We start from the raw sequence: 26094 nt of genomic DNA, 5'->3' as shown, positions 1-26094 counted from the left end.
AAGAAAAATATGGCGTTTAAAAAGGAAAGAAGTATTAAGACATGTTATACTACGCCCCATAAACACAGCCAAGCCTAGAAAAAAAACACGGAACCACCCCTTTAACAAAAGCAGTAGAAGTATTGTAAGTAGAAGTATTGTTCATGCTAACTAATGTAGTAAACTAGTGTTATTGTAAAGCGTTACCAATATTATAATACAAAAACATTACATTTAGAGCCAATTGAGTAAATCATATCAACAATTCCTAATGATTTTCAACGTCGGCAAATAAAACATTAGCGAGTGTAAGAGGGCTCTCAGATGAACATACTCAAGTTTCAGGCATCTAGCTTACTGGAAATGCTTTTATAGAAGTCAATGCTACTGCACTGCATGCCTTTTGTAATTTTAGAGGTATGTATATATAAAGGAATGCTCTGAAATTAACATATTCAGATTTCAGCCTCCTAGCTTACTGGTAAATTTGTACAATGTCTTATAACAGTGGTGACATTTTGCTACTTTAAAACCCCATTGTTGCAATTTTTCAAAATTCACTCAAGACAAAATATGCATTAAAAACTTAAACATAATACATCAAATAATACATCATTAGTATGACAACCTCTCTGAGGGTTAAAGTTAATAGCACTGCCATGTACGTTTGTCTTACCTGAGAAACACTCGCAGTTGGGGTCAATCTTACAATCACATTCACTGGTTGCCCCTGCGATTACAACCATTTCTCCATTTGTGGACACTTCTTGTACACGGCTATGCTTCCGGTCGTCGGTTTCAGCGATGTACAGAGCCCCTTGGTGGCTGACGGCGATAGCTTTCGCTCCCTCCAGCACAGACCGCACCGCTGTTTTCCCCAAAAGCACCGGTTCAATACTGGCCATGGGGCAATGGATGGGTCGTCCGGCAACCACTCGCACCTGCTGGGACTCGCTCACCTGGAGCACAAGGTTATTATCGAGAACGTAGAGAGAGTTATCCAGCGGACTCACTGCCAGGTCTGTGGGCCACTCTAAACGCACCTGTGGATACACAAATGTATATTATTAACTGCTTTGAAGCTGAAAAGTGTGATTTTCATCATAATAGATTTCACAGCCACACTCATCTGCTTATGGCCAATCAGATATATTCTCAGCAGCTGACAGGAATGATAGACAATATAATTTTGACTGTTATCACACTGATTTACATGCAATATCCGTGGGCAGAACTGTTTTACATTATACACACAGGGAAGAGATGAATCATGGGAGAATGTAAAACACAGTGTGTGATAAGCCTCAAACAAGTGAAGACGAGGAATAGCTTGATATCCTACTGTGACTGTTATAGTGTGGACATGGTTTGGATTATCAAAATCTGAAAGCGAGCAGAAAACTATTCTCTGCAAACTGTCGCCAGACGGTCATCTGGAGGTGGAAACGCCAAAACCACTTTTCACCACTGGAGGTGGAAAAACCTCTTTTACCAACAAAAACTATGATAGCCAAAAGATGTGCTCTGCATCCACTGATCCATTTAACAACATTAGTTTTGCTGCTTTTTAGTCTTTGGTTTTGAATTTCAGTGATACTAAGTATTATAATATTTTTTTATATTAGTTTTATCCAAGGCTTAGCTTAATGTATTTATAAGGTATAATTCCCCCCCAAAATTAAATTCTGTCATCATGTACTCCCCCTTATGTCTTTTCAAACCTATAAGATTTTTGTTTAACTTCCAAACACAAATTAAGACATTTTTAATAAAACCTGGACGATTTATATCCTTCCATTAAAGTTTAAAGGATCCAACCAAAAATAATTAATCAAGTGGTCTAATCCAAATCCAAGTCTTAAGACACATTATGGCTTTATATTCTGAACAGATTTACAGCAACATGCATACTAAACACAGACGTTCAATGCTTGTGTGACGCGTGAAAAGAACATGAAAGTGAGTAAATGCAGAAATAAAATGTTTGAATAAACTGATTTAAATTTTGGGACTAGTCATTTTGACAGGCTATTTTGCCATTAGAACTGAGTGATTGATTACACTGATCATCTGAAACTGCTGCCGGATCTCCTCAAAGTGAAAGTGCAATTATCTATCATGTTGAATATTATTTATAATAATGCAATGGGGGAATATATGTGGGTCCTAATAATAATATAATAACAATAATATTATTTTAATATTAGTATATCGTAGCACCCCTAATATATATATATATATATATATATATATATATATATATATATATATATATATATATATATATATATATATATATATATATATATATACTGTGTAAAAACCATTGGTCTATATAATCAGTGGTTTAAACCAAAACTCGTCATGTCCATTCCAATGGACCCAGAGTAGATGTATGGCAAAACTTTAAACTGCAAAAAAAGAGCAAATAATCCAATGAGATAAAGTATCTTTCATTTGTAAAGTATTAAATTCACTGGGTTATTAAAAAATAGGTATTAATATATGGTTAGTTAATATATATACCAGAGTAAGAATATGTGGAAACTTTATGAGGATAAAAATCACAGTCAACCAAGTCAACCGCTGTCTACTCATAATAATGCAGGGCCAGGCAGCAGTAGCACTGGTTGGAAGTTGAAGAAAAAAATACCCCTTGAGCTACCTACACCTCTGATATAAACCATTCCCTGTTAAATTTCCTGTAAAAATAACTATATTATGATATATACCATTACCATGACAATATTTTAGTCATACCACCCTAGCCCTAATGTGCAGCAAGGTAAAGAAAAAAAAACATCTTGGTTGTGTGTGTGTGTCCACAGCTGCCCAACAGCCGGACAGTATTGAGTGTGAAGTGTGTCATATCCCAGGCATGCTGGGAATTATGCAGATTTCAGTGCTTCTTTTACCCAGTGGCCTGCGGCACCTCATTTCCTCTTCTCTCTCTCTCTCTCTCTCTCTCTCTCTCTCTCTCTCTCTCTCTGTCCTCACTGTCTGATTCTTATTCACACACAACACACACCACCGGATGAACTGTGAAGAAGTGCAGCGCGTGTGTGTGTGTAGTTGGGAGCGAGAGAGAATGAAAGCGAATTTAAGGGACAGTCTGCCAAAATTTGATGCTATTCAGGAGCGGGAAGAATTGTGTCTGACTTTGAAGGGAGAGCGGTCCTGCAGATTTAATGAGGACACACTGAGTTAAACTGCACGCAGAGAGAGAGAGAGAGAGAGAGAGAGAGAGAGAGAGAGAGAGAGAGAGAGAGAGAGAGAGAGAGAGAGAGAGAGAGAGAGAGAGAGAGAGAGAGAGAGAGAGAGAGAGAGAGAGAGAGAGAGAGAGAGAGAACGAGAGTGTAAAATAGATTTTTAAGAGCACTTTAAGAGAAAGATGTGGAATTGCCTTATGTTTGAGAAAAGCTTTATGATTTTAGTGTTCGAAATGGATAGAAAAAGGATGAAACCTCAAAGGAGAGAGAGGAGGACAGATAAAAGAAAAGTAAGAATGTTGCTGCAAGCTGTATAATGTAACTCTGTAGCACCAGAGAGACCTTCAGTATCAGCACTTTCTCACTCTTGAGGTGAACAGCGAAAAGTGTGTTTGCGTGAATCCTGTGGAGCTGAAGAAAAAGGTTGAAAGAGAGACAGAGGATAGAGAGAGAGAGAGAGGGATGGTCCAGACTCTTGCTGTGCGGGGTGTGTGTGTGATGGGTTCCCTTCATCTTTTAGTTCTTCAGCTTCTGTGTGCTGTTATTTACTTCATTTATGTGAACATGTGAGAAGGCATACTGACAGATCATTTTTCTGATGTCTGCACACAAACAGAAAGTTAAAAGAGCGTGTGTATGATTGCCTATTAGAAGGTAACAGTGGTTATTAAACTGACAGCGGTAGTAGGTCATATCTAAAAACTATATATGCACAAAAATGTGTGCATTTGTGTGTGTGTGTGTAAAATGTACTGATTTTCCAATGAACCAATATTTGATTCTTAAATCAAATTCAACAAGTTTTACTTTTTCAGTTCATGTTGTTTTTGTAAAGTGACCTTAAATATATCTGTATGGATTGTGTTCTGCAGAACTAATGCACTCAAATGCATAATTTGATGTTACTTTTTAAAATAAATATCTTTCCTGCATCCGTGTTTACATGCCACTTTTGTGTAGCAGTGTCGAATCTTGCCTTGACGAAACAAATCAAGCCTTGCTTGACTCGTGAACAAGAATGCGGAGTCTGTTTTGAATGTGATGCAAAAAAAACCCTCTGCAAAATAAATAACAGCAGAAAGCATATTTCTATCGAGTTGTCCTTGTGTGTTTCATGTAGACAGACATACAACACCGTGTAGCCCGATTCACAAACAAATAATAGTTCTTTTTAGTGAATCAACAATATACTATTATATAACTATAATCAACAAATGACTCTTTTAAGATGGTTCAAAGTGAATCAAAATAAACAGTGTGACCAGTGAGTTTTACTCAATAAAAAGGCAATGATACCTGGAATTTCATGAAATAACTTAAAATACTATTATTATTTATATTATATATATATATATATATATATAAAATATATATATATATATATATATATATATATATATATATATATATTATATACTACTCCCAAACATGTATAGTCAAGAAGGAAAAAAAAGGAAACAAAATGATGTCTCCCTGGAGAAGTATAAATTTGAAATCTGCTATTTTGCTTCATACATTTACTATAAAATCACCTTGGGTGATTGAAAGTCAGTTTCTCTAGTGGTGATTAAAAGTAATTGCAAAAATATCTAAGAGAAATGAAGTTAGCTCTGAGAAAAGGTCAACCATCATTTGTTTGCAGAAACCACTTGGCTTGATATTTTGTTTCTAATGCAGTGACATTCATACATTATGAGTGATTTATTCTAAATACTTTTTTGAGCCACCATATGTAAATGCGTAAGTGTGTATGTTTTGTTCACCTGGCTGATGTCCAATCCGAGAGTCACAGCTGATTGGCTGGGAGGAAGTGAGTCCATTTGACCCAATGACTGTTGTTATCACTCCTTTGTCATCATCTTACGGATCGTTGATCCGTCAACAAAGTAAATGAACCCGTGTTTGTCCACGGCGATACCTGCAGGACAAAAGGATACATACACAGTCCATTTCTCTCAATGTCTTTCAGTTTTAATGTGCTTTATTGGAATAACAAAAAATGTTCCATTAGCATTGCCAATGCATTCACAGCTTAACGGCAGATGATGAGGAATGGTGCGCTGAAGAAAGACGAGTTTCACTGTCTCGGGCAGTATATTCCTCTGTGTGATCATTATGTTCACAGCATCTTAAATATATGCAAATTATCTTATATATGCAGATTTATTCCAAATGACATCAGATATGCAAAAAATCTGGTATTTCTTTTCATTGTTCATCCAATTTCTCTTTCATTTGTCTTGTTCTATTCAAATGCTTGCAAATCACCTTGAGCCGTGCAAGGCAACTTGGTTTTACATTTAAATCATGTGCCGCACAAACATACATTGTTACAGTTTAATTAAAACTGATCTTTAGCGCAAATACACCTCCAGGCCACTAACATCATGAAAGAATCGCCGCCGTCATTGCTGTCAAATACGCCATTGTTCTTTATTATTATTCTTTCTTTAGAGACGTCTGTTCCACAGATCTTTTATAGCATACGGTTTGTAAAGATCAAACTATGCTCTGAATGCAACATTAGCTTACTCATTTAATACTGGACCATACACTGCCACCTAATTATTTTAATTCAAATTTGTGTTTTAACATTTTGCATTCCGATCAATTAATGAGTCAATATGAGTGCTATAGGGATTGTAAATCAACAACTATTACAAACCAATCAAATTATATACTCTAAAATTTGGTCATTTGGTTTATTCCAAAATTGACACACATTATTTTAAAAATAAGGGCAAGGACCAAAATAAAGAATAGATGTATGTCTGTCAAATAGGTAAAATTGTGAATTAAATGGGACAAGGAATTATGAATATGTATTTCCTTTTGCAAATAAAAAAAAGGTGATAGACAAATTGTCACAGTCATTTCTGTTCAGATTCAGTTCGTTTTCATTTCTCCCATCCGCCAATCATCTGTCTCCTTGGTTTTCATCATTATTAGTTCATATGTGTCAACTGTGTGTAGTCATCATCCTCATTTGTGTTCACTATTTAAGATCTGCCTTTTCAGTCACTTCTTGTACGTTCATTTTCTTGGTTAGTGTGTGTTGCTTCATAATCATCTATTTGCTAGAAGTACCATTAAACCTTTATTTAGGATTTTCTATCTTTGTATTTGTTTGCCCTCCCACAGCCACCATGACACAAATATACAACTCAATTTTATTCATTTTTATATTCAATTTATGAAACAACTATTCGTTTATAAAAGGTGTCATTTTCAGTTTTGTATAGAGGTCTTCAGAAATTGTTGCTTTATGTTACATTTTTTAATGTTAGTGACAGTAGGTAAAATAAACAAAACTACACCTTTTTTGGTACATATGTACAAAAAAATTATATTATGTACAAATATTGTGGAATTGTGTATGAGGATCGAAATAAAACCACACTGAAACTTAAGGTCGATTGCATTGCACTGTGGGATATGGTATTCTGTGTCCTCTGGCTGTATACTGCTCATGTTGGTCACTGTGAAGTAGTAAATGTTGTAAGGTAGTACTGTAATGCTGTTTGGAACACCTCCACACAAATGCATGTCGCTTAACGATATTTTTGTCCTCCAGAGGGATTTCACTCTGAAGTGGGAAAAGGCTTATATAACCATCTCTCTCACACATCAGAGTTTGTTATGGCAAATAGCACTGTGTGTATGTGTGTTTGCGGCTGTCCTTTCCCTTCTCTAATTTGCTCTCTTTATTCTCGCTCTCTCCCTCTAATGAGAATCACAGAGATAAGCAGACATATTGGTCTGTTCTCACCACGTTGATTTACTCTGGGAGAGATTGGGTCTCACACACACACACACACACACACACACACACACACACACACACACACACACACACACACACACACACACACACACACACACACACACACACACACACACACACACACACACACACACACACACACACACACACACACACACACTTAAATGCTTTATTTGGAATCACAATTTAATCAGATAATGCTAACAGGAAGCGCATATTTTGGAGACATTTTACAGCAAGAAAATCTGCCCACATGGTGCATTTCAACAGAGCTCGAGTAAAATGACAGCTCACACATATTAGTATGGATAGCGGTAACAGCACCTTCTCCATATGGATAAACTGCCTATAATAGCTGACACAGAGTAGTACTTCACTAGTTGCATTGCCTGTTTCTTTCCTAGCCCACACTGTAAAAAAACTGAATATGTGCATTTGCTCCCTTGAGGAGCTTTTTTCTACCTGCCATGACCCTTAAAATGACTTCAACTTAAACTAATGTAGTCAGCCTGACTCAATCATATTAAATAATATTTTGTCTTATATTTCAGAACAAACAAAGTATGCATGATGTAAGACTACCAAACATTAAGGCAACAGTTCTACAGCAAAACTTCCAGAAAAATAACTGTTTCTGTTTTCATTAATTTATTCAATTTCCTTATCTGTACATTAAACAATTATTATGTGATGATGATTATGTGATGTCTATTTTAACCGTTTAACTGCTATATAGGACAGACCCAGCAATTTGTTACAAGTGCAATTACATCTTTCTTTTTTTAATATTATTTCTCATAATTATGAATTTTTATCTCATATTTTCATTTTAACATTTTGACTTATTTCATCATTATATCTCAATTTGAACTGTCATACATTTATGTTTTTGTTTCATAATTATGCCTTAGTATTGCATCATTTCACATTTTTATAATAATTATTTACCATTTATTTTTATAAGAGCATGTACTATTAGTTGTCATGTGTTTACAATGTTGTATATATTTAATTAAGTAATTACTACAGTATTACAGTTTTTGTTGGCCAAAATAAGTTTGATATTTCTGTATATTACATTTTTTGTGCTGCATTATTGTTTTACTGTTTAAATTAAGTTGATAAGCCATTAAAAAGCCTTGAATAGAGTATGTAATGGCAGACTGCCACTATGAAAACTGATCTGTCTTTTTCCCTAGACAATAACATTGGAAATGTGCAATGGCTTTTTCTGTGGCCAAGACTTTGATGTAGGTCCCTATAGAGAAACTGACTTTCAAAATCAATTCTGAGAAATATTCACTAAAGTAAAAACACTTTATTCCCAGTCTCACCTATTTTTGTTGACAATCCTAAAATGGTGCAGTTAACTTTTTAATCTACTATTTGGTTATGGTGAGCGGCTTTAAATGCTGAGAATCCATTCAGAATTTCTCTTTTCTTGTGTGTAACAAACAATACAGATTATGCTGTGCTGTAAACCAGATGCAAATTCACACGAATACACACACACACACACTACCCTTGTTGCTGAAATTCTATCTGCCTCAATAAGCCTGTTTACAAATGCATCTTGTTATGGGTGCCAATTACGGGGCATATTACCCACTTAACGAGCATAACAAGCTTAATTATTTATTCTGCCTTCGGAGGGGTATACCTCCCTCTGCCCTTCAAAGTGTCCAGGAGACGCACAGAAATCCTCAAGTCCAGAAGCTCACTTTCTTACTATAATGCAAAATGCTGGTTAGATTGAAAATGATCAGAGGAGCAACTAATTATCACACACATATAATTAAAATATTCAAAAGCAGGCCACAATTTAGACTTCAAGAGCTCTTCTCTTCTCTGAGCCTGCTGGACTGAATAGAGCATGTCTATCTGTTCTCGTCTCTTTCTCCGAAACTTTCGGATGGCATCAGACCAGATAGCGAGCAACCTATCCTACAGGGAGCTGTGAATTAATGTGCCCTTTTCTCTTCCTATCTCTTTCACCCTAAATCCAAGATTTCAGTGAATCAAAGTACTGCAACTTACCGTACCATACCCCCCCCCCCCCCCCCACACACACACACAGGTCTGGTTTACTATCTTTGTGAGGAGTATCCATAGCCATAACGTAATGGGTTTTATACTGTACAAGCTGTATATTCTATCCCCTTACAGTAACCCTACCCCTAAACCTACCCATTACAGAAAACCTTCTGCATTTTACATTTTCAAAAAAAAATGAATTCTGTATGGTTTATAAGCTTGTTTCAATTACATTGGTGAGCAGTGACTTTTTTTTTTACATATCCTGAGCTTGTAGAGCATATACACAGCACACCCTAAGACAAACATAAAGTGTGAACATTTACTGTATCAGAGAATACCAGAGCAATTGCTCAGTGGTTGCTCTATTAGGATACTTAATGGGGAATAATACTTAAAGTAGTACAATGTCTTATTTAATGTTTTCCTTAAATATTTTAACACTTGGATGACTAATTAAGTCAAAGGAAAATGTAAAGGAAAAGGAAATATGTTTAATATTTCTATTTTTAAACAAAGCAAAAACGGCCTCCTGGCGGGAGCACAGCACCTGACGACGGGACATACGTCTCTGTTCCCTCCTTTAGGGAACGAGGGTTACATACATAACCGAGACGTTCCCTTTCAGTTGGTCATGTTCAACGTACGTCGGACTTTGACCGACGACTTGGGATCCCTATTGAAAACGCCAGAGGTCGGGAGTGGCGTTTGCAAGCCGACACTAGAACGGGCACTTAGCGATACTGGCCACTGGGGGCGAGGATGCGGGAAGATACCGGCTCTACACGGAGGCTATAAAATCTAGCGAAAGTGTTAGGTGTCGCCCAGCCCGCAGCTCTACATATGTGTTGTCAGCGAGGTGCCTTAAGCCAGCGCCCAGGAAGAAGCAAAACTCCATGTGGAGTGTGCTCTTACCCCGAACGGGCAAGGCACGTCTTGGGACTGGTAAGCCAAGACTATAGCATCCACTATCCAGAGGGCTAACCTCTGCCTGCTAACCTGGCCTCCGTAACAGACGAAGAGTTGCTCGGAGGTCCGAAGCTTTGAGTCCGGTCAACGCAAGCGCGAAGAGCGTGGGCCGGACACAATGAAGCTAGGGCTGGTTCTGCCTCTAGTAGGACCTCGATCTCTGACCTCAAGACATGAGCATCGCTGCTTCGCACGGAGGTGAAGAGGATGCCCTTGTACTTGGGCGGCCGGTGAGCGAACTGAATCGCGTAGCCGAGTCTGATGGTACGGGTGACCAGTGAGACGGCCTAGGGAGACCTAGCCAGGCTCCCAGGAACCAAGCAAGCGGGACCAAGGGCACCACAGATGTGCCCGGGGTGGGGCAGTGAAGTGGAGTGCTCTGGCCCGACTCGGGAGGTGGGTGGGAAGGCCCGGAGGTGTCCTCGAAGCCCACTCTGCTGTCCACTGCCCGGAGGCAGGGAGGTGGAGTACTCAGCCCTGACTCGGGAGGCCCGGGAGCGGCCCGGAGTGTTGACTGAGTACTCCAGTGTGAGGCAGATAGTGGGTGAGAAGGCACAGAGGCATCCTCGGTGCCCACTCTGCTGCCTGCTGCCCGGAGGCAGGGAGGTGGAGCACTTAGACCCGACTCGGGAAGCCGGAAGGCGGCCCGGAGTGTTGTCTGAGTATTCAGGTAGAGTCCGGGTGAGAAGGCCCGGAGGCGGTCTAGGTGCCCACACTACTGGCGAGGGGAGGAAAGAAGTGGCAAGGCACGGGGGCGTCTCTTGGGGCCCAGAGAGAGAGGAACTGCTTTTGAATACGTGGGTACCGCTGGACTCCGGAGAGCCAGTGGCAGAAACGTTAAACCAGTCAGGGCCCCCCGGTCCTCCTCCGAGAACTGCTGGGCAAAGTCGAGGCGAGCCCGACAGACTTTTTTCTCACGCATATCTGCCAGGATAGCCCATGTTCCTAGCCTAGAAATCTAACACTTCTGAGCTGTATTCCCCTCACTCTGGACGGGCCAATCACATCATGTATAGAGTCGGTGGGCGGGGCCATAATGACGACGGCCGAGTTGCGTTTGCATGCTTCTAGTAAACACAGAAACTGGCGAACGGCGGCGGTTTTTCAAATCAGCTTTGACTGCGATTCTGGAAGACTTGGAGTTAAGCTTTTCTCTGAGAAAAGAACAAAGAACGGCACTGAAGTCATTCTTAAAAAGGGAAGATGTGTTCGGAGTTTAGCCGACCAGATACGCAGAATGTTTAGTCTATCAACAAGCTCTGTTTCACCTTCGTTGCTCTGGTTGGTGATAGCACTATCCTATCGCGCGCAGAGGGAGTTTGAAAGACAACCGTTTATCCCGCCCCTCGGATTGAGCCCTATCAATGGTGAGTTTCCAGACCAAACATCTTGATGTGGGTTTGGCTTGTCAGGCTACCCTGTTCCTGGACCACTAGTGTGGACATCGCCTGACCCAAGGACCCTGCACAACCCCTGGGTTGGGACTACCCCCGTGCATGCAGGACAGAGGGCAGTGAGAGAGGGAAAACACTTTTTTTTTTTTTTTTGAATTATGGCACTTTTGGCGTTCCAAATTTCTCCAAAGTAGCCCTTTTCCAGTAGCACCAGAAAATGAACTAGATCAGGGGATAGGCGAAGGGACTCCACCCCATTTGAGGTTTCATAGTCTCGACCGCGCATCTAGAGCGCCGACTGACGCGCGCTAGTTGTCTTGACAACCACCGCTGTCAGCCGCCGGCACACTGCGTGCTGAACACTCAAGCCTTTACGAGAAGGGTGAGATGAACAACGCGCCGACGTGACCACGTTCTACTCAGAGAACATGAATCACCCACGGTTGCAATCTCACATGTCTACGTGCAAGAGCGATCGTGGCCGTCAACGAGGACAGGAAACAATTGCATTCCAGGAATACACGGCTTGAATGACATCTTGAAAAAGACGCAGGGTCAAACCGTGTTGCTCTTTTGTGAATGGAAACTGCTCTTTTAGTGTGCTGAAGCACTCAAGGAGATGACCGCGGCTGCACACAGTCCGTATAGTGCAAGCCTGTGTAAGCTCTCAATGTTTGTGACAACGGCCAGCAAACCAACAAGCTCACCCTAGTTTAGTGAAGCGATCACTCGCTGGCGCGCCGTATCACCCGCACTGGCAGTTTCTCTCACAAGACTCGATTCTCCACACTCTTTGTAGACACAGCAATAACACTGTTCGGCTCTGAAGTAGAAAGCGCTGATCTACCATTCCTCTACCTATTTAAACCCGCGCTGCGGGGCGGAGAGTGGAATGCGTGGATCACATGCCAAATTTCATAGGCTCGTTTTTACACACTCGAAGTAGGATTGGTCTCTAAAGTCAAAGTCCGACGTACGTCGAACGTGACCGACTGAAAGGGAACATTTCTTATTATTACCATATCTTACCATACTGCTGTTATGACCAGATCTTTGGATGAGATGGGGCTGAGTAAATCATTAGGAAATTTTCATTTTAAAATGAACAAATCTTTTAATGTCATAACTTTCAAATATTGCAACTTATTTTTTTAAAGAATAATTATAATATAATATTTTAATACAATAATTTTCTAATAATACATTTATTCTAATAATATTTTAATATTTTATTTGTAAAAGGCTACTAATATTTATTATATTATACTTATATTTATTATATATATATATATATATATATATATATATATATATATATATATATATATATATAAAACTTCTTCTGACATTAAAAAAGCACTTTACCTTTTTACCAGGGGGCCTCAGTAAACTTCCAAGGAGCCTCAAGATGACAACATTATTTAAAACAAGACAAAAAAGGCATTGAAAAAAACCTAAACAATTTAAAATCAAGATATTTCTATTTTAATTCACACCCTCAACAAAAACTGGCTATATGAGGTAGCCTAATTTTTATAAGACTGATTTCTAGATTTGGAAAAGCCATGTAAATGAATGAAGTCTTATAATTCCGTGGACATATTTCAAGCTATGCCAAGCTCTTAAATATTTTAGAGTGAATCACCTGCTTTAGAGTGATGCCTGAACCATAAAAATACAGCAGGGGGTCAAATCTGTTTTTTTACAGTCAAAATCACTTTATACAGATGCTGAAAATGTCAATCCTGCCAGTATATTTTCCTGTAATTTTCTGTCAAATCTCTTGAAAATAAAGTCATATTTTCTAAACTAACAGGGTATTTTATAAGTATAATTTTGATTTAATTTGTTTACTGGCTCTCAGTGTGAAGCTCTGGGCCTCGGGTAGTTGATGCTAGCCGAAGACTATCCGTTTTTACTGCACTAAAGAGATCATAGTCACGGAAGATGCTGCCGTGGTGCAGAGATCAATACTGCATCACACTGAGTTTCTATGTGTATAAAGAGATATTGATTATAAAAACATTCTGTATATTGAGATTAATTGAATCAACAGCAAGCCAAATTTAAACCACACAGCACCGTTCAAAACTGTCAAGACTGGTATGTAAGTGACGCATATCAGCGCTACGGGTCAGTTTAGCAGAATTAAATAGAGAAAAAAAATTGTGACACGGATCTGTTAATGCTTTGGTTGCAGTCTATTTGTGCAGACCCTCTCATGGCCTGAGAACATAGAAGGTCGGATTGCAGTTAAGAAGCTCTCAGCATTTCGGTCCGAGCCTGTTACAGATAATAGACTTCAGTAAAAACACTTTAACAAAGGGAAAAATGGGTATTCTACCCCAAGACACACAACGGAAGGCTTTTATCCAGCAGTTTGCCAGAAAAAAATGTGTATGGATCGTTGAAGTGAGTGTAAAAATGCTTTAATCCGTTTTAAATATGATTTAGAGTTTGATCTAAAACACAGCTCTTTGCAGAACAGTCCGAAATCAAAAGTGCGCGAACACACATACATATCATTCCTGCTCTGGGATTCTTTATGAATTCTATCCTCAGGGGTTTACAAGTAAGTGGAGGCTTTTAACTGCGACAGTTGAGTGAGCGAGTTACTGTGTGAGAGAAGAGACTGCACAATGAGGCTTGAAGGATAAGAGAACATACGTGCCCGTTAGCCACGCCTCCATCTGTCCATCAGCCAGACTGGTGGATTTAAAGAGGCAGTGGCAGTGATGGATAGGTGGGACTAATAGTCGCTCTGCCTGATTTAACAAAGAAGGAAGGCATCTTTCATTTATCTTACTTTTGCAGTTTTCCATTTCTCTCACCGAAACATGCTTCTATTCCTGCCTTCAATAACCACTCTGCCTTTCTCACTCGCTCTTACTTTTTGAATTGAGAAGCGCAGCATGTGTGTGCACTGGATTCTCACCCCTGGGGTTACTGAGCGCTGCTTCAGTGGCCTTGCCTCCATCGCCGCACTGGCTCGGGTGGAAGGGTGTGCACTGCTCCCCGCTGCCAGCCACCACCTCCACGTTCCTGCTGAGATCTTTTGGTTCAGTCAGAGTCTTCAGGCGGTACAGCTTCCCGCTGCTAGTGTCCGACAGGTAGAGTGACTCGCGCACAGGATCCATAGACAAGTAGTATTTATGAGCCGGACTAGAGCTGAAGGAAAATAATTTTAACAAGCCTTTATGACAAAGCAGGGCTACACACATATTGGCAATGTATTTATGCTGAAACTATTTCATAAAGTCAAAATCCATACCAAAAAACAACCACACGCAAACTCATGCTCGCACAAGGTTAGTGTAAAAATAAACCCTCCAGGTCTCAGTGCCTTGCAGAAATTTCAATCATACTAAACCTAAGCCCCAATCAAAACTCTCAGCCCCTCCAGCACAACGGACCCCTGCCAGTCTATAATCTTCCTTTCCTTTACTTCCATCCGGTTCTGCCCTAAGAGCAAATTTACCTGCTCCCTCTTTCTCATCTGTTCCTTAGGCGGAAAGGAAAAAAAACAAAAAACAGAATTTCTTAAAAGAGCAACACATTGTGCCCCACAAAAATTGATGAGGTCTTTTTTGTCTTTTGACAACAAAAACATGTTTTTTTGATTGTGTTCTCCTTGAAAAAGATAAACAAGTCATCTTGCACATCACCTGTGGCGTCTGAGTTGGTGAGTTTGGTGCTTGAAGATTACGAGGCATTCTGCTGCTCTGACATTTAAGGGAAGTTGATTTATTCTTTTGGGTTTAAGGACAGCAAAGTGCTTAGAACTGTGTACAGGGCTATGAGGTCAGGGTAAAGGGGAGTAGTTCCTGTTGCTCAGCCGCTAACCACTCACAGGTCATGGGTTCAGTTTCTTGGGAATGCGCAGACTGATAAAGTGTACACTTAAAGGGTTAGTTCACCCAACAATGAAAATTCTGCCATTAATTAGTTAGTAAAGACATTGTTAAAATAGTTAATGTGACTCTAATCACATTAATGTGAGTTCAACCATTATGTTATAAAGCAACAAGAATACCTTTTGTGCGCAAAATAAATAAATAAATAAATAAAACTAACGATTTTATTCAACAATTTCTTCTCATCAGTGTCATTCTCCTACACTGTTGACGTTGTAAATAAAGCGCTTCCGAGTTTTACATCAGAATGGCGGCTTATAATTAGCTAGTTCCTGCGTCAGCATATCACCCATGCAGCGTGGTACTTATGTGAACAACATCGACCAATGTTAAGCCGGCATTCTGATGTAGAACTCAGAAGTGTTGCACTACATCAACAGTGTAAGAGTCGGACACAGACAAAAATAAATTGTTGAATAAAGTTGTTATTTTTGTTTGTTTTTGTGCACAAAAAGTATTCTCGTTGCATTATAAAATTAAGGTTGAACCACAGTAGTCATATGGACAATTTTAACAATGTCTTTACCAACTTTCTGTGCCTTGAAAGTGGTAATAAATTAATAAACTCTGTATATGGAGTGGTCAGAGAGCTCTTGGATTTCATAAAAATATCTTAATTTGTGTTCCTAATTGAATGAAGAACTTACAGGTTCGGAACGACATGAGGGTGAGTAATTTATGAAAGAATTTACATTTTTGGGTGAACTAACCCTTTAAGGCTGGAATACATCACACAAGTTTAAAATCTGAACAGATCTTTAAAGACTAGGCATCATACACTTTCCAACTTTGTAAAAAATTACAGAGGAAAACATGGGCATCATACACTAAAGTTAACAACTGAGGATCACACACTACCAGACTTTCAAGTCATTATAAACTCATACAGAAACACATGGCTTCTTGCTAGGAGACAGTGACAAATGAAAACAATGCGTTCTAAAATCGGCTCCAAAATAATCAAACATGTTTGATACCCTCCGTCTGGATGCAATCAAACTTTAAAGCTAACAAGTGTAATACATTCTGTGAAATCTGTCAACTCAAATCTTCAGACTGGCTCTGACTTTTGGCAACTAGTATTAGCTTGTTCAGACTGTAAATCTGGGCAAAAGTTGTCTAGTGTATTCCAGCTTAGTCACTTTCAAAAAAATGATGAATGTAAATAGTTATTTTACAAGCAATTAAGCAAATTTACATCCTGATGCTAATATGTATTTCAAAGCTACTTTTGTTATAATAAAGGGCAAACGCTTTTGTATCTCAGTCGCTGGCAACACAAATGTCATGGGTTTAATTTTCTGGGAATGCAGAGACTTCTAAATTGAACACTTTTAATGCACTTTTGAGTGTGTTATACAAATGTAAATAACACAAAGCAAAAGCAATTAATCAAATTCACATCAATATTGAAATGGCAAAAGAGATTTATATTTTTCTCAAAGCTGTTTTTGTTATGACAAAGGGCAAAAGCCGCCTCCTCAAACTGTCTGTTTACTGACAGATTGATGAAATTGAAAATGTTAATACTATAAGGTTCTTTTGAGTCTTTGCGAGGTAGAATCAGACTTGGGTTTGATCAGAAGCGTTATCTCCAAAAGACGGCTGAAGGTAGGATTTCCCCCTTGCTGTGGGATGTAATACTGTGTGCAAACACACACGCGCACGCAAAGATAAAGGATTACAGTGCGCTTGTCAGTGTTAGTCTGTGGGGCAGAGGTCTATCCCGCACTCTAACTCCCTCTCTGCGGGGGGCGCCGTTTCTAAATTCACATGAAACGAGGAAGATCTAGACGATAAGCAGGAGACCGCGGTGTGACGCTGGCAGTGGTTTGCTGAGAAAAGCTGTTAGTGTTCAATCCATCGACCAGAAAAACGCCTCAGATGGATTCCTGACCACACACTGAAGATTACAAGCAACAGTAGCCACTGTGTGGCTTCATAACACACGCGCCCACACAAAAACATATCCACAGTCGCACAAATACACACACAAAAATATACACAGATGGATACAATTGCAAACATATAAAATGTAATGATAAAAAAATGGCCTTAATTATAAGAAAATAAAAGTTGACATGCTCCGTAATAATTGAAAGGTAGAATAAAAAAATTAAAAATAATACACAATAAAATAAAGGACAATCAAGTCGACAAAAGAAAAAAAGTATAAAACTATATGTGTAGGTTTGAAGGAATTAATGTGATGTATTAACTGAATTTTCTGGGCAAGGATGGTCAACTGCGGTCCTTGAGGGGCCACTGTCCTGCAGACCCTGATAAAAACTCATCTGTCTGTATTTTTTTGTTGTTGTAATCCTGAAGACATTGATTAGCTTGTCCAGGTGTGTTTGATTAAGGTTGGAGCTTAAGGCCCAATCCCAATTCTATTTTATAACCCTTCGCCTTCCCCTACCTTTACCTGTTCACCTTGCCCCATGAAACAAACATGGGAAGGCCTAGGGGTGAAAATATTCCCCTAAGAAATAGGACACCACTACTACACCATTACACATCATCATACACTGTTTCTTTTATTAGTGTCCCGTAACATTTAACCAGTATGAACAGCAATGAAAAGTGCCTAGGTTCTATTTAACATAAATCCGGCACGAGCATGTTTAACAAATTACTCACTCCTAGTCCTAACATAGTTTTGCGCTGTATTTGGACTAAAACAGTGCTTGTTTTCAATTAAAAAATGTATGAGCCTTCGAGTTTCCTAAGACGATACACAATGATACTGAACATACAAGACTGGTGGTGCCAAACTGTTCATTTTGTTTATTAACCGTTCCATGAGTCAGGTGTTGCCTTGGTAACGCAAATTTACAGATGATACATGTGATCTACATAGCGACTGCGTTATGAAGGATGGCCAAATATATTTTTTAAACTGTTATTAGTTTGTGTTCACTAACTCAAACAGCCCATTTAGCAAGTTACAGAGAAACGGGCAACCAGGTGACACACAAGTGATTGATTCTGAGTGGAAACATCACTACCATTCTAGCAGCGCGGTAGTCGGTGTGTGCAGGAAAAATCCTCATACCCCTTAGTTTGAAGTGTGGTCCTGAAAAATCTCTGTTTGAAGGGCTATCTGGCCCTTCCCCTTACTCCTGCCACTCAAGCCAAAAGAGAAACAAAACCCCAACCCCTTCACGTGAACACGCAACACAAAGGGGTAGGGGAAAGGGAAGGGCTAATGCATAGAATTGGGATTGGACCTAACTCTGCAGGACAGAGGCCCTCCAGAAGTTGCCCATTCCTGTTTTGGGGTTATTTTTATCATTAATGTTATTGTTCGTAGGAATATTTATGTTCAAAAATATAGTGTGCTATGACCTTGATGAGAAATAACAATTTACAAAGTAACAATTTACTAAATATTTACTTTATTTTTATTTAAAGACTTTTTTCATGAGACAAAATCCAATTCTGAGCATTTGATTCTGCTGACTTACTATAGGGGCTGCTGGCTCTAAATTAGTTGTTCTGCATTTGAGACTCGAGTCACTTAACCTCTAGTTCCTCCAAGGTTGATGCATGGATGAATGGAGATTTAAAATAAAAATAATGAATTCAAGCACAGGTACAATGTATTCATGACTGAAAGACTATATAGTGATGATAACTGTTCTGAAAAGAAACATACCTGTGTCTAATGTCACGATTTCTGGATGCGTAACATGGAAAGAAATATAAGTCAATCATTCAAATTGAAGTCAACATTGATAACAGACACACCTCAGATAATTTTTTACAATTATGAAAAGTCTTATAAGATACAAAAGGCGGATACAATTTTTTTTTGTTTTGTTTGTTTTTTACATAATCTAATAATGAAAATTTGTATTTTAATAAAACATTTTAATTTATTTTGTAGGTTATTTGACAAAACATTCATTAGTGTTTGATTTTATTTAATTAAATATTTCAATAGCAGGAATGTTTTTTTAATAAACAAGAACGAAAAATCAGCTTAAATAAAATAAATAATTCTAATAAATAAATGAATAAATATGAAATTAAATAAATAAAAACTGAATAACTATTAGCAAAATTAAACACTTTATGTTTCAACATTACAAAATAAAACCATTAGTTAAAAAAACTATAGAGATTGCAAGTGTTATAATGCAATTAAAAGAATAATGATTCATTTGCTGATCTAAGATGGCAGACCTGAGCTCCAAGATGCTGATGGCAAATCCGTTGGCCAGAATCCTACGGATGTAGTTGAAATCCCCTACATACACACTTCCATCCGAACCGCAGGCCAGAGCAATAGGGGCAAACAGTTTCTGCTCCACAGCTGGGCCGTTGCAGTTTGGGCATGGGATGGCACGGACCGCCCCTGTCCCCATCACTGTAGAGATGACCAGAGGCTGTTGAGAAATAAAGATATTCTCTCCATTTCCTTTATGAAGGATACCTGCAGAAGAGAAAAGAATGAGTATTAGATTGAAGCTTTTATATATCAATGATGAAATGTGATGGTGCTAAAAGACCCTGTAAAAAACTAGCTAAAGAAAAGAATGATACAAACTGCCGTCTAGGGAGCTCTCAGGAACGAAATATATTGATCGGGAGGATGTAAACACGCTCTATGTTGGGGATCTTTTTTTTGGTAAACACTTCCATGTTGCTATCTGAAGGTCATGGGTTAAGATCATTTTTCCATTGGCACATTAAGGTCCCAGGGATGTAAAAACCATGTAAAAACCATTTTTATGTATGGATTAATTGTTTTCTAGACTTTCAACCTTAAAACACGAAAAGCCATCATAGACTAATTATTAAAATACTATATAAAACTATGATAATCCAAAATATAGTGAATTGAAAAACATTTATTATGGGAAAATTGCTTTTACACAAATTACGAGTATTTGACAGTTGTATTGTTATTTCCATGCACATGTGTGTGTATTTGGTCACAAATTAGACAACTGTGATGAAAAGTGGCGAAAAACTGAGATGAAATATAAGATTTATATATTTTTATTCTGTATTGTTTTTAATTAAGCTGTAATTAAGGCAGTTGTGCCATTTTTTTCCTAAAAATAATTACAATTTAATTCTCTTTATTTCCACCACAAAATGAATGGTAATTTGCAATGTAGTGGAAATTAACTTGACAGGTTATGGGGCAAAAAACATAAATATGCCAGAATTCTCCTGTGATACTATATATATCCACTGTTGGATTCAATATATCCACTGTTAGCAGGCAAAGTGAATAAACTAATGATTTTGAAAAGTGTGTTTTCATTTCTAAAAGTCTACAGGGCCAAAAGCGCTCATAGTTGAAGAAAACACCCATGCGCATGTGTGTGTGTGATAATTCCTCACCACTCTCCAGGTTGAGGACGTGGTGTTGGTTCAGTGTCCAGCCGCCCAGGTTGGATGGCATCAGCTCAAAGCCCTGCAGCTGAGCAACTCTCTTCTCCCAGAGCACAACGTCCAGACATGATTCGTACTCGTATCCAACAGAGACTGTCATTAATTTGCACACACACAAACGTAAGTGCCAGACCTAGCCCATTAAATATCACCATCATCATCAAAATCCAAAAGAGACAAACTATCACTATCATTAGAAGACAAAAAAATTACCTACTCACACACTTTCATTGGTAATTCTTCATTTTAAAGTGAAACTTCAGAATTGTAATGCATAAATTACCCTGTATAACCAATAATTAATGTAATTTTACAAGATTCATTAGATTAATATGAGCTGATATATAAAATCTAGAGTTTAGAGTATTTACGCAATAACATTTACAAATACCTTAGTCTACAAAAATGTCATAACAGGAACAATTTTTCAAGAGCTGAAGCTGACCCATCATCAGAGTTAAACAAGCAGCAGGTATCAACAGTATTTATGGAAAAATCATATTTGCTTCAGTTACAGTTGTGTTGCCATGGTGTTCCAGCAAACTTAATTGGTTCTTCAAAGTAGCAATGCTTGAGCTGGAGCCAACATAAACACAGTTAAGAGGATATATATAATAATTATTAACTAATAATTATATTTGCCTGTTTATTATATTTGCCAGAGATCCCGAGTCATGTGGGTTTTTACTTGATGTCTTTCTACCTTTTTATAAGTTACTGTCAAAACATTATGAGCACAACATAGATTCACAGACATATTACTGTAGAATCTTGTAATTTGTGGTTAAATAATCTCTTTTGGTCATAGAATTTTAGTTTTTCCTGTTCACACGTTTGTTTATTATGACCATGAAATATTTTTGCCTAATTCTTTCTAATTACTACTTGAAAACAGGAGTTAATTTTCTCCATAATAGTCAGTAATTACTCATTTGTAGCCATTATTCAGTAGGTGCGTGAGTGTGCCGTAAAAATGAACGCTTTTTTCAATGAGCAAATGATGAATTCAGACCCTCTGCAGTGCCTGATTGCTGTCATTGTGATGGATCTCAAAATAATGGACGGGGAGAGAACGAGAAAGAGGGGCTATGATCATACAACAGCAGGATACAGTCATCAGATCTGTTTGGACTGGAGTGCTAAATATGGGCCTGTTCATACACTATTTAGTTTTGAAAGACAGTGACAACTGTATTCAAGTGAGTTCCTTACATTTTCAAGGGGCCACAACTAAATTTTCAGAGTGAGTTCGATTGATAAGTGCTGTTTGAATGGATCCACACTTGACAACTAGTTGTCTGTCACATCATTGATATAGCCAGGACATAAGTGTGTGTGCTTTGTGGGTTATTTTCTTGCTGTCAATCACCAATATTAGCTAGCTGTCAATCTCAAAAATGTCAGAAAAAAGGGGCATTGTGAGGTAAAATACAGTTGTCAGTCAGTCCTGTCCTAGATACAGTTCTTCATACAAAGTTCATTTATGAAAGAGACTAATAATTTGCGCCTCTTGCATCTTAAGTACATATAATCAAGTTCAACCTTCATCTTTAGATAACTCTATTTTGACATTTTATTTCATGTGTGATCGTTGTTACAATAGCATTTGAAAGATAAGGGTCGGTAAGATTTTTTATAATGTCTTTCATGCTCATTAATTTGATAAATTATTCCTGTGATGGCAAAGTTGCATTTTCATAAATATTTTAATATTTTGGTGTAAAACATTATATATTTCACAATTATTTGATAAATAGAAAGTTTAAAAGAACAGCATTTATTTGAAATGGAAATCTTTTGTAAAAATCTGTCCCTTTTGGTCAAGTATTAATTTAAAAACTGACTTTTTAACCTGAACGCACCTGAATGGTAAACATAAAACTGAACTAAAACTAAAAACGTTAGCTCTCTCACACATACACAGAACCTTACCGTGTGCCTGCACCAGCCCCGTGACCTGCTGTCCATAGATGTCAGTTTTATTCCAGGAGAAAACATATATGAGGTTTGGAGCTGCAGGAAATGATTTCAGAAGTTGTCGACCTTGGATGGCCACAGACAGATGGACTTTGGCCAAACCCAGCGGGAGGGTGGTGTGGGTCAGAACCACCCTCAGGAGAGACCGATAGCCTGGAGCTCTGGAAGAGAGGTAGCTTAACTTCAGAATTGTAGCGGGGATAACCACCTCCTCTTGGACCGCCTACAGAGAGAGAGAGACAGAAGGAGACGTGCAGGCGCAAAGAATAAGGATTTATTAGTCAGACCGAGAGTGAGAGAAATTAATTGTATTTCTATTTACTGTGTGCACTTTCCATACCGAACAAAAACCGAGCCAATGACCGTAATGCTGCCAAATAAATGTCCCATAAACAGGTTGCAGTTCTAGCCTACAGACACACACACGAGCTCTGTTCCAAAACTGAGTGAGCTGTCTCGCTGTCTACTGCCTACATAGGCTACTGTCCTCCAAAACAGCATCTTAACCAATATGAAATCTCAGGAGGGACTGATTTGAAACGCTTCACATAAGCAGAAGGACTGCATGAACATGACAAAAATCCCTTGATTTCCCTTGATATTTTGCAGTCACGATTATTAATAATAAATAGAATAAAAATTCTTGTTTTGTGTGGCCGACTGAATGTTATGTTGTTTCTGTGGACTACACATCTAAATTTAGCTGAGAAATGTGTTCTTGAATTACTTTTTTTGCTGTTTAATTCATCAGTCAACTTCAGAGAGTTGCTTACTTCAAACGTTAAGTAAATTATACACTCAAACTGAGTAATGCATGAATATTAGAACATTCTCATTACGTTATAATCAACAAAGGTGTCAAGTTTACACAGTTTTACGCAACTGAGTTTTGGACTCTTGCGAATGCTTACTTTATAATTAAAAAAAATGTCCACACTGCAGATTTTTTATTTTTACACTATGTATATGCCTTGTTGATTATAATGGGAACATTCTTCTTTTTCTAGCACCAGCAGGTTGCAGTGATATCACACCGTCTCCACTTCAAGCGAGCACTTTCATGTGTCATATAAATAGAACTGAGGCATTAAGACCTGAGCGACATTCAAGTTGATTCCAGTATAATCTGATGTTAACATGTGACTATGATAATGACACAATATAATGCATTCAGTGTTTCATCTGAGCAAGTGTGTCTCGTACCTGTAGCTCAGGTACGACAGTTCCTCTGTCCTCACAGTCAGCGGCGAATCGTGGAAGTGGGGCAGACAGAACAATGGCGTGTGGACTAATCAGGTTTTTCAGGTCACAGACAGGTGGTTTTGATTCAGCTCTTTCCATAAAAACTCGGTCCAGGACCATGAACTGGTTCCAAGGAAGCCAGACAGAACGATTCTGGGACAAAAAAGGGGCTCGCTGGAACAATAGAGTCACAGAGATTCCGCCCACGGCCAGAAGATCAAAGCTAGCGGGAAAAACAAAAAAGCAAACATACTTAGAAACAAAGGTTTATATATATATATATATATATATATATATATATATATATATATATATATATATATATATATATATATACACACACACACACACCATAAATATGCAAGATAGTGTGTCTGTTAATATGTGAACATATACTGTATGCTATGTTGAAAAAAATCTCTTATGTTCATCATACTGTATTATTGAGATTAAAAATACAGTAAAAATAGTAATATTGTGAAATCTTGCCGTTTAAAATACCTGTTTTCTAGTTCAATATATTTTTTAATGTAAAAGCTGAATTTTCAGACAGCATTACTCCAGTCTTCAGTGTCACATGATCCTTTAGAAATCATTATAATATGCTGATTTGATGCAAAAAACATTAATTATTATTACTAATGTTGGTAATAGTTTTCAGGATTCATGATGAATAGAAATAGAACAGCAATTATTTTTAATATTAATCTTTAGTAACATTCTTCTGATCAATGTAATGCATCCTTGCAGAAAAAGCAGTAATTAAAAAATCGATTCAGTTTGAAATATATGAAAATAAACATTTATAATGTTTCAATTAAGTTAAAATTGAGTTAAATGAATTGTTACATTAATAAGAAAATGTAAGCAATATTTTGAAATCTGTTTAATAAAAGAAATGTTATTTTGAAAAAAGGCAAGTCTCTCTACAAGTGTGTGTATATTATATAAACCTTATGTAGCCCTCTCCTTTTCAGCAATTGGCTCATTTGTGTTCTGTCTTCTGATTGGTATTTCCACAGCATGAAGGTAAGATCTTACGTACACTATAGCTGTGTCTCATTTCAGAAGGCTGCGTCCTCCGGAGGTCGCATTCGAAGGGTGCATACGTCATAAGGCCGTCTCATTTAAAAAAAGTGAGTAGGACACTCCAAATGCTACCTTCGAATGCGTCCTTCTTTCACAGGAATTCGGAGTGTGCATGAGGTGTATCCTTCACGGCTGGAGATAACCCACAATTCTTTGCGTCTCCATTAACAACCGTCATATTTTTTTTTAATATTATATGAAAAAACGGCACCACTGCCAGATATACATGCGAGCGTAGATGTGGTGTTTAAATTAAGTAGTTCAAGCTTTTTTGTTGTTTTTTTAAGTTCTATTACGTGTCCTCCGGAGGACGCAGCCTTCGAAATTTAACGAAATGAGACACAGCTTATATTGCCAAAAGTATTGGGACACCACTCCAAATCATTGAATTCAGGTGTTCCAATCACTCTCATGGCCACAGGTGTATAAAATAAAGCAACTAGGCATGCAGACTGCTTCTACGTACAAGCGTTTGTGAAAGAATGTCCCTTTAGCCCTATTCGGACTGGATTAGATTAACATGGGGACGTGGGAGCAGTGTTGAGTAAGTTACTCTAAAAAAGTAATTAATTACTAGTTACTAATTACATCTTCAATACTGTAATTAGATTACTGTACAAATTACTCTCTCCAAAAAGTATTTAATTACTTATTACTAATAACTTTCTAAATCCTATATCAACATCGACTAGTTAAGCTATTTAAAGATAGACATGAAATGGCTCTTTTAATTCAAATACAAAATATAAAACTTCATAAATTATTTTTATTAACTGAGCAAAGTTTTACACGTGAGAAGGATCGATAAAAACATGCATTTTAAAGTTTTGATGTTAATTTCACTATTGTATTATGTATAATTGTTCAACAGTCTACACACTGTATTTAGTTCAATTACATGTGAAGTAACTGTAATTAAATTACACAAAAACTAAGAGTAATCGCTTACTTTACCTTTTCAAGGGAAAAGTAATTAAATTACAGTAACTGATTACTTAGTAACTAATTACACCCAACACTGGGGTAAAGTAATTCTGTGATTTTAGTCCCGTCCGAATGTGCCATCTCGGTAATCATTACGGACAATATCAGTA

The 26094-nt window shown here is 37.9% G+C and overlaps 1 protein-coding gene across 1 annotated transcript in view; it reads right to left on the bottom strand.

Annotated features, from left to right (window-relative positions):
- tenm1 (teneurin transmembrane protein 1) overlaps positions 1–26094 on the bottom strand; it is a 209271-nt gene that overhangs the window by 26841 nt on the left and 156336 nt on the right. The window contains 10 exon segments of the mRNA XM_067439223.1: positions 656–1022; positions 4952–4969; positions 4971–5047; positions 5050–5106; positions 14305–14537; positions 18942–18962; positions 19472–19721; positions 20642–20785; positions 22625–22892; positions 23873–24134. Of these exon segments, the coding sequence (XP_067295324.1) occupies positions 656–1022; positions 4952–4969; positions 4971–5047; positions 5050–5106; positions 14305–14537; positions 18942–18962; positions 19472–19721; positions 20642–20785; positions 22625–22892; positions 23873–24134 (1697 nt within the window).

The sequence above is a fragment of the Pseudorasbora parva genome, chromosome 3 (genome assembly GCF_024679245.1).
Source record: "Pseudorasbora parva isolate DD20220531a chromosome 3, ASM2467924v1, whole genome shotgun sequence".
NCBI classification, from domain to species: Eukaryota; Metazoa; Chordata; class Actinopteri; order Cypriniformes; family Gobionidae; genus Pseudorasbora; species Pseudorasbora parva.
The sequence above is the reverse complement of the archived record's forward strand: the minus strand, read 5'-3'. Positions and strand labels throughout refer to the sequence as shown.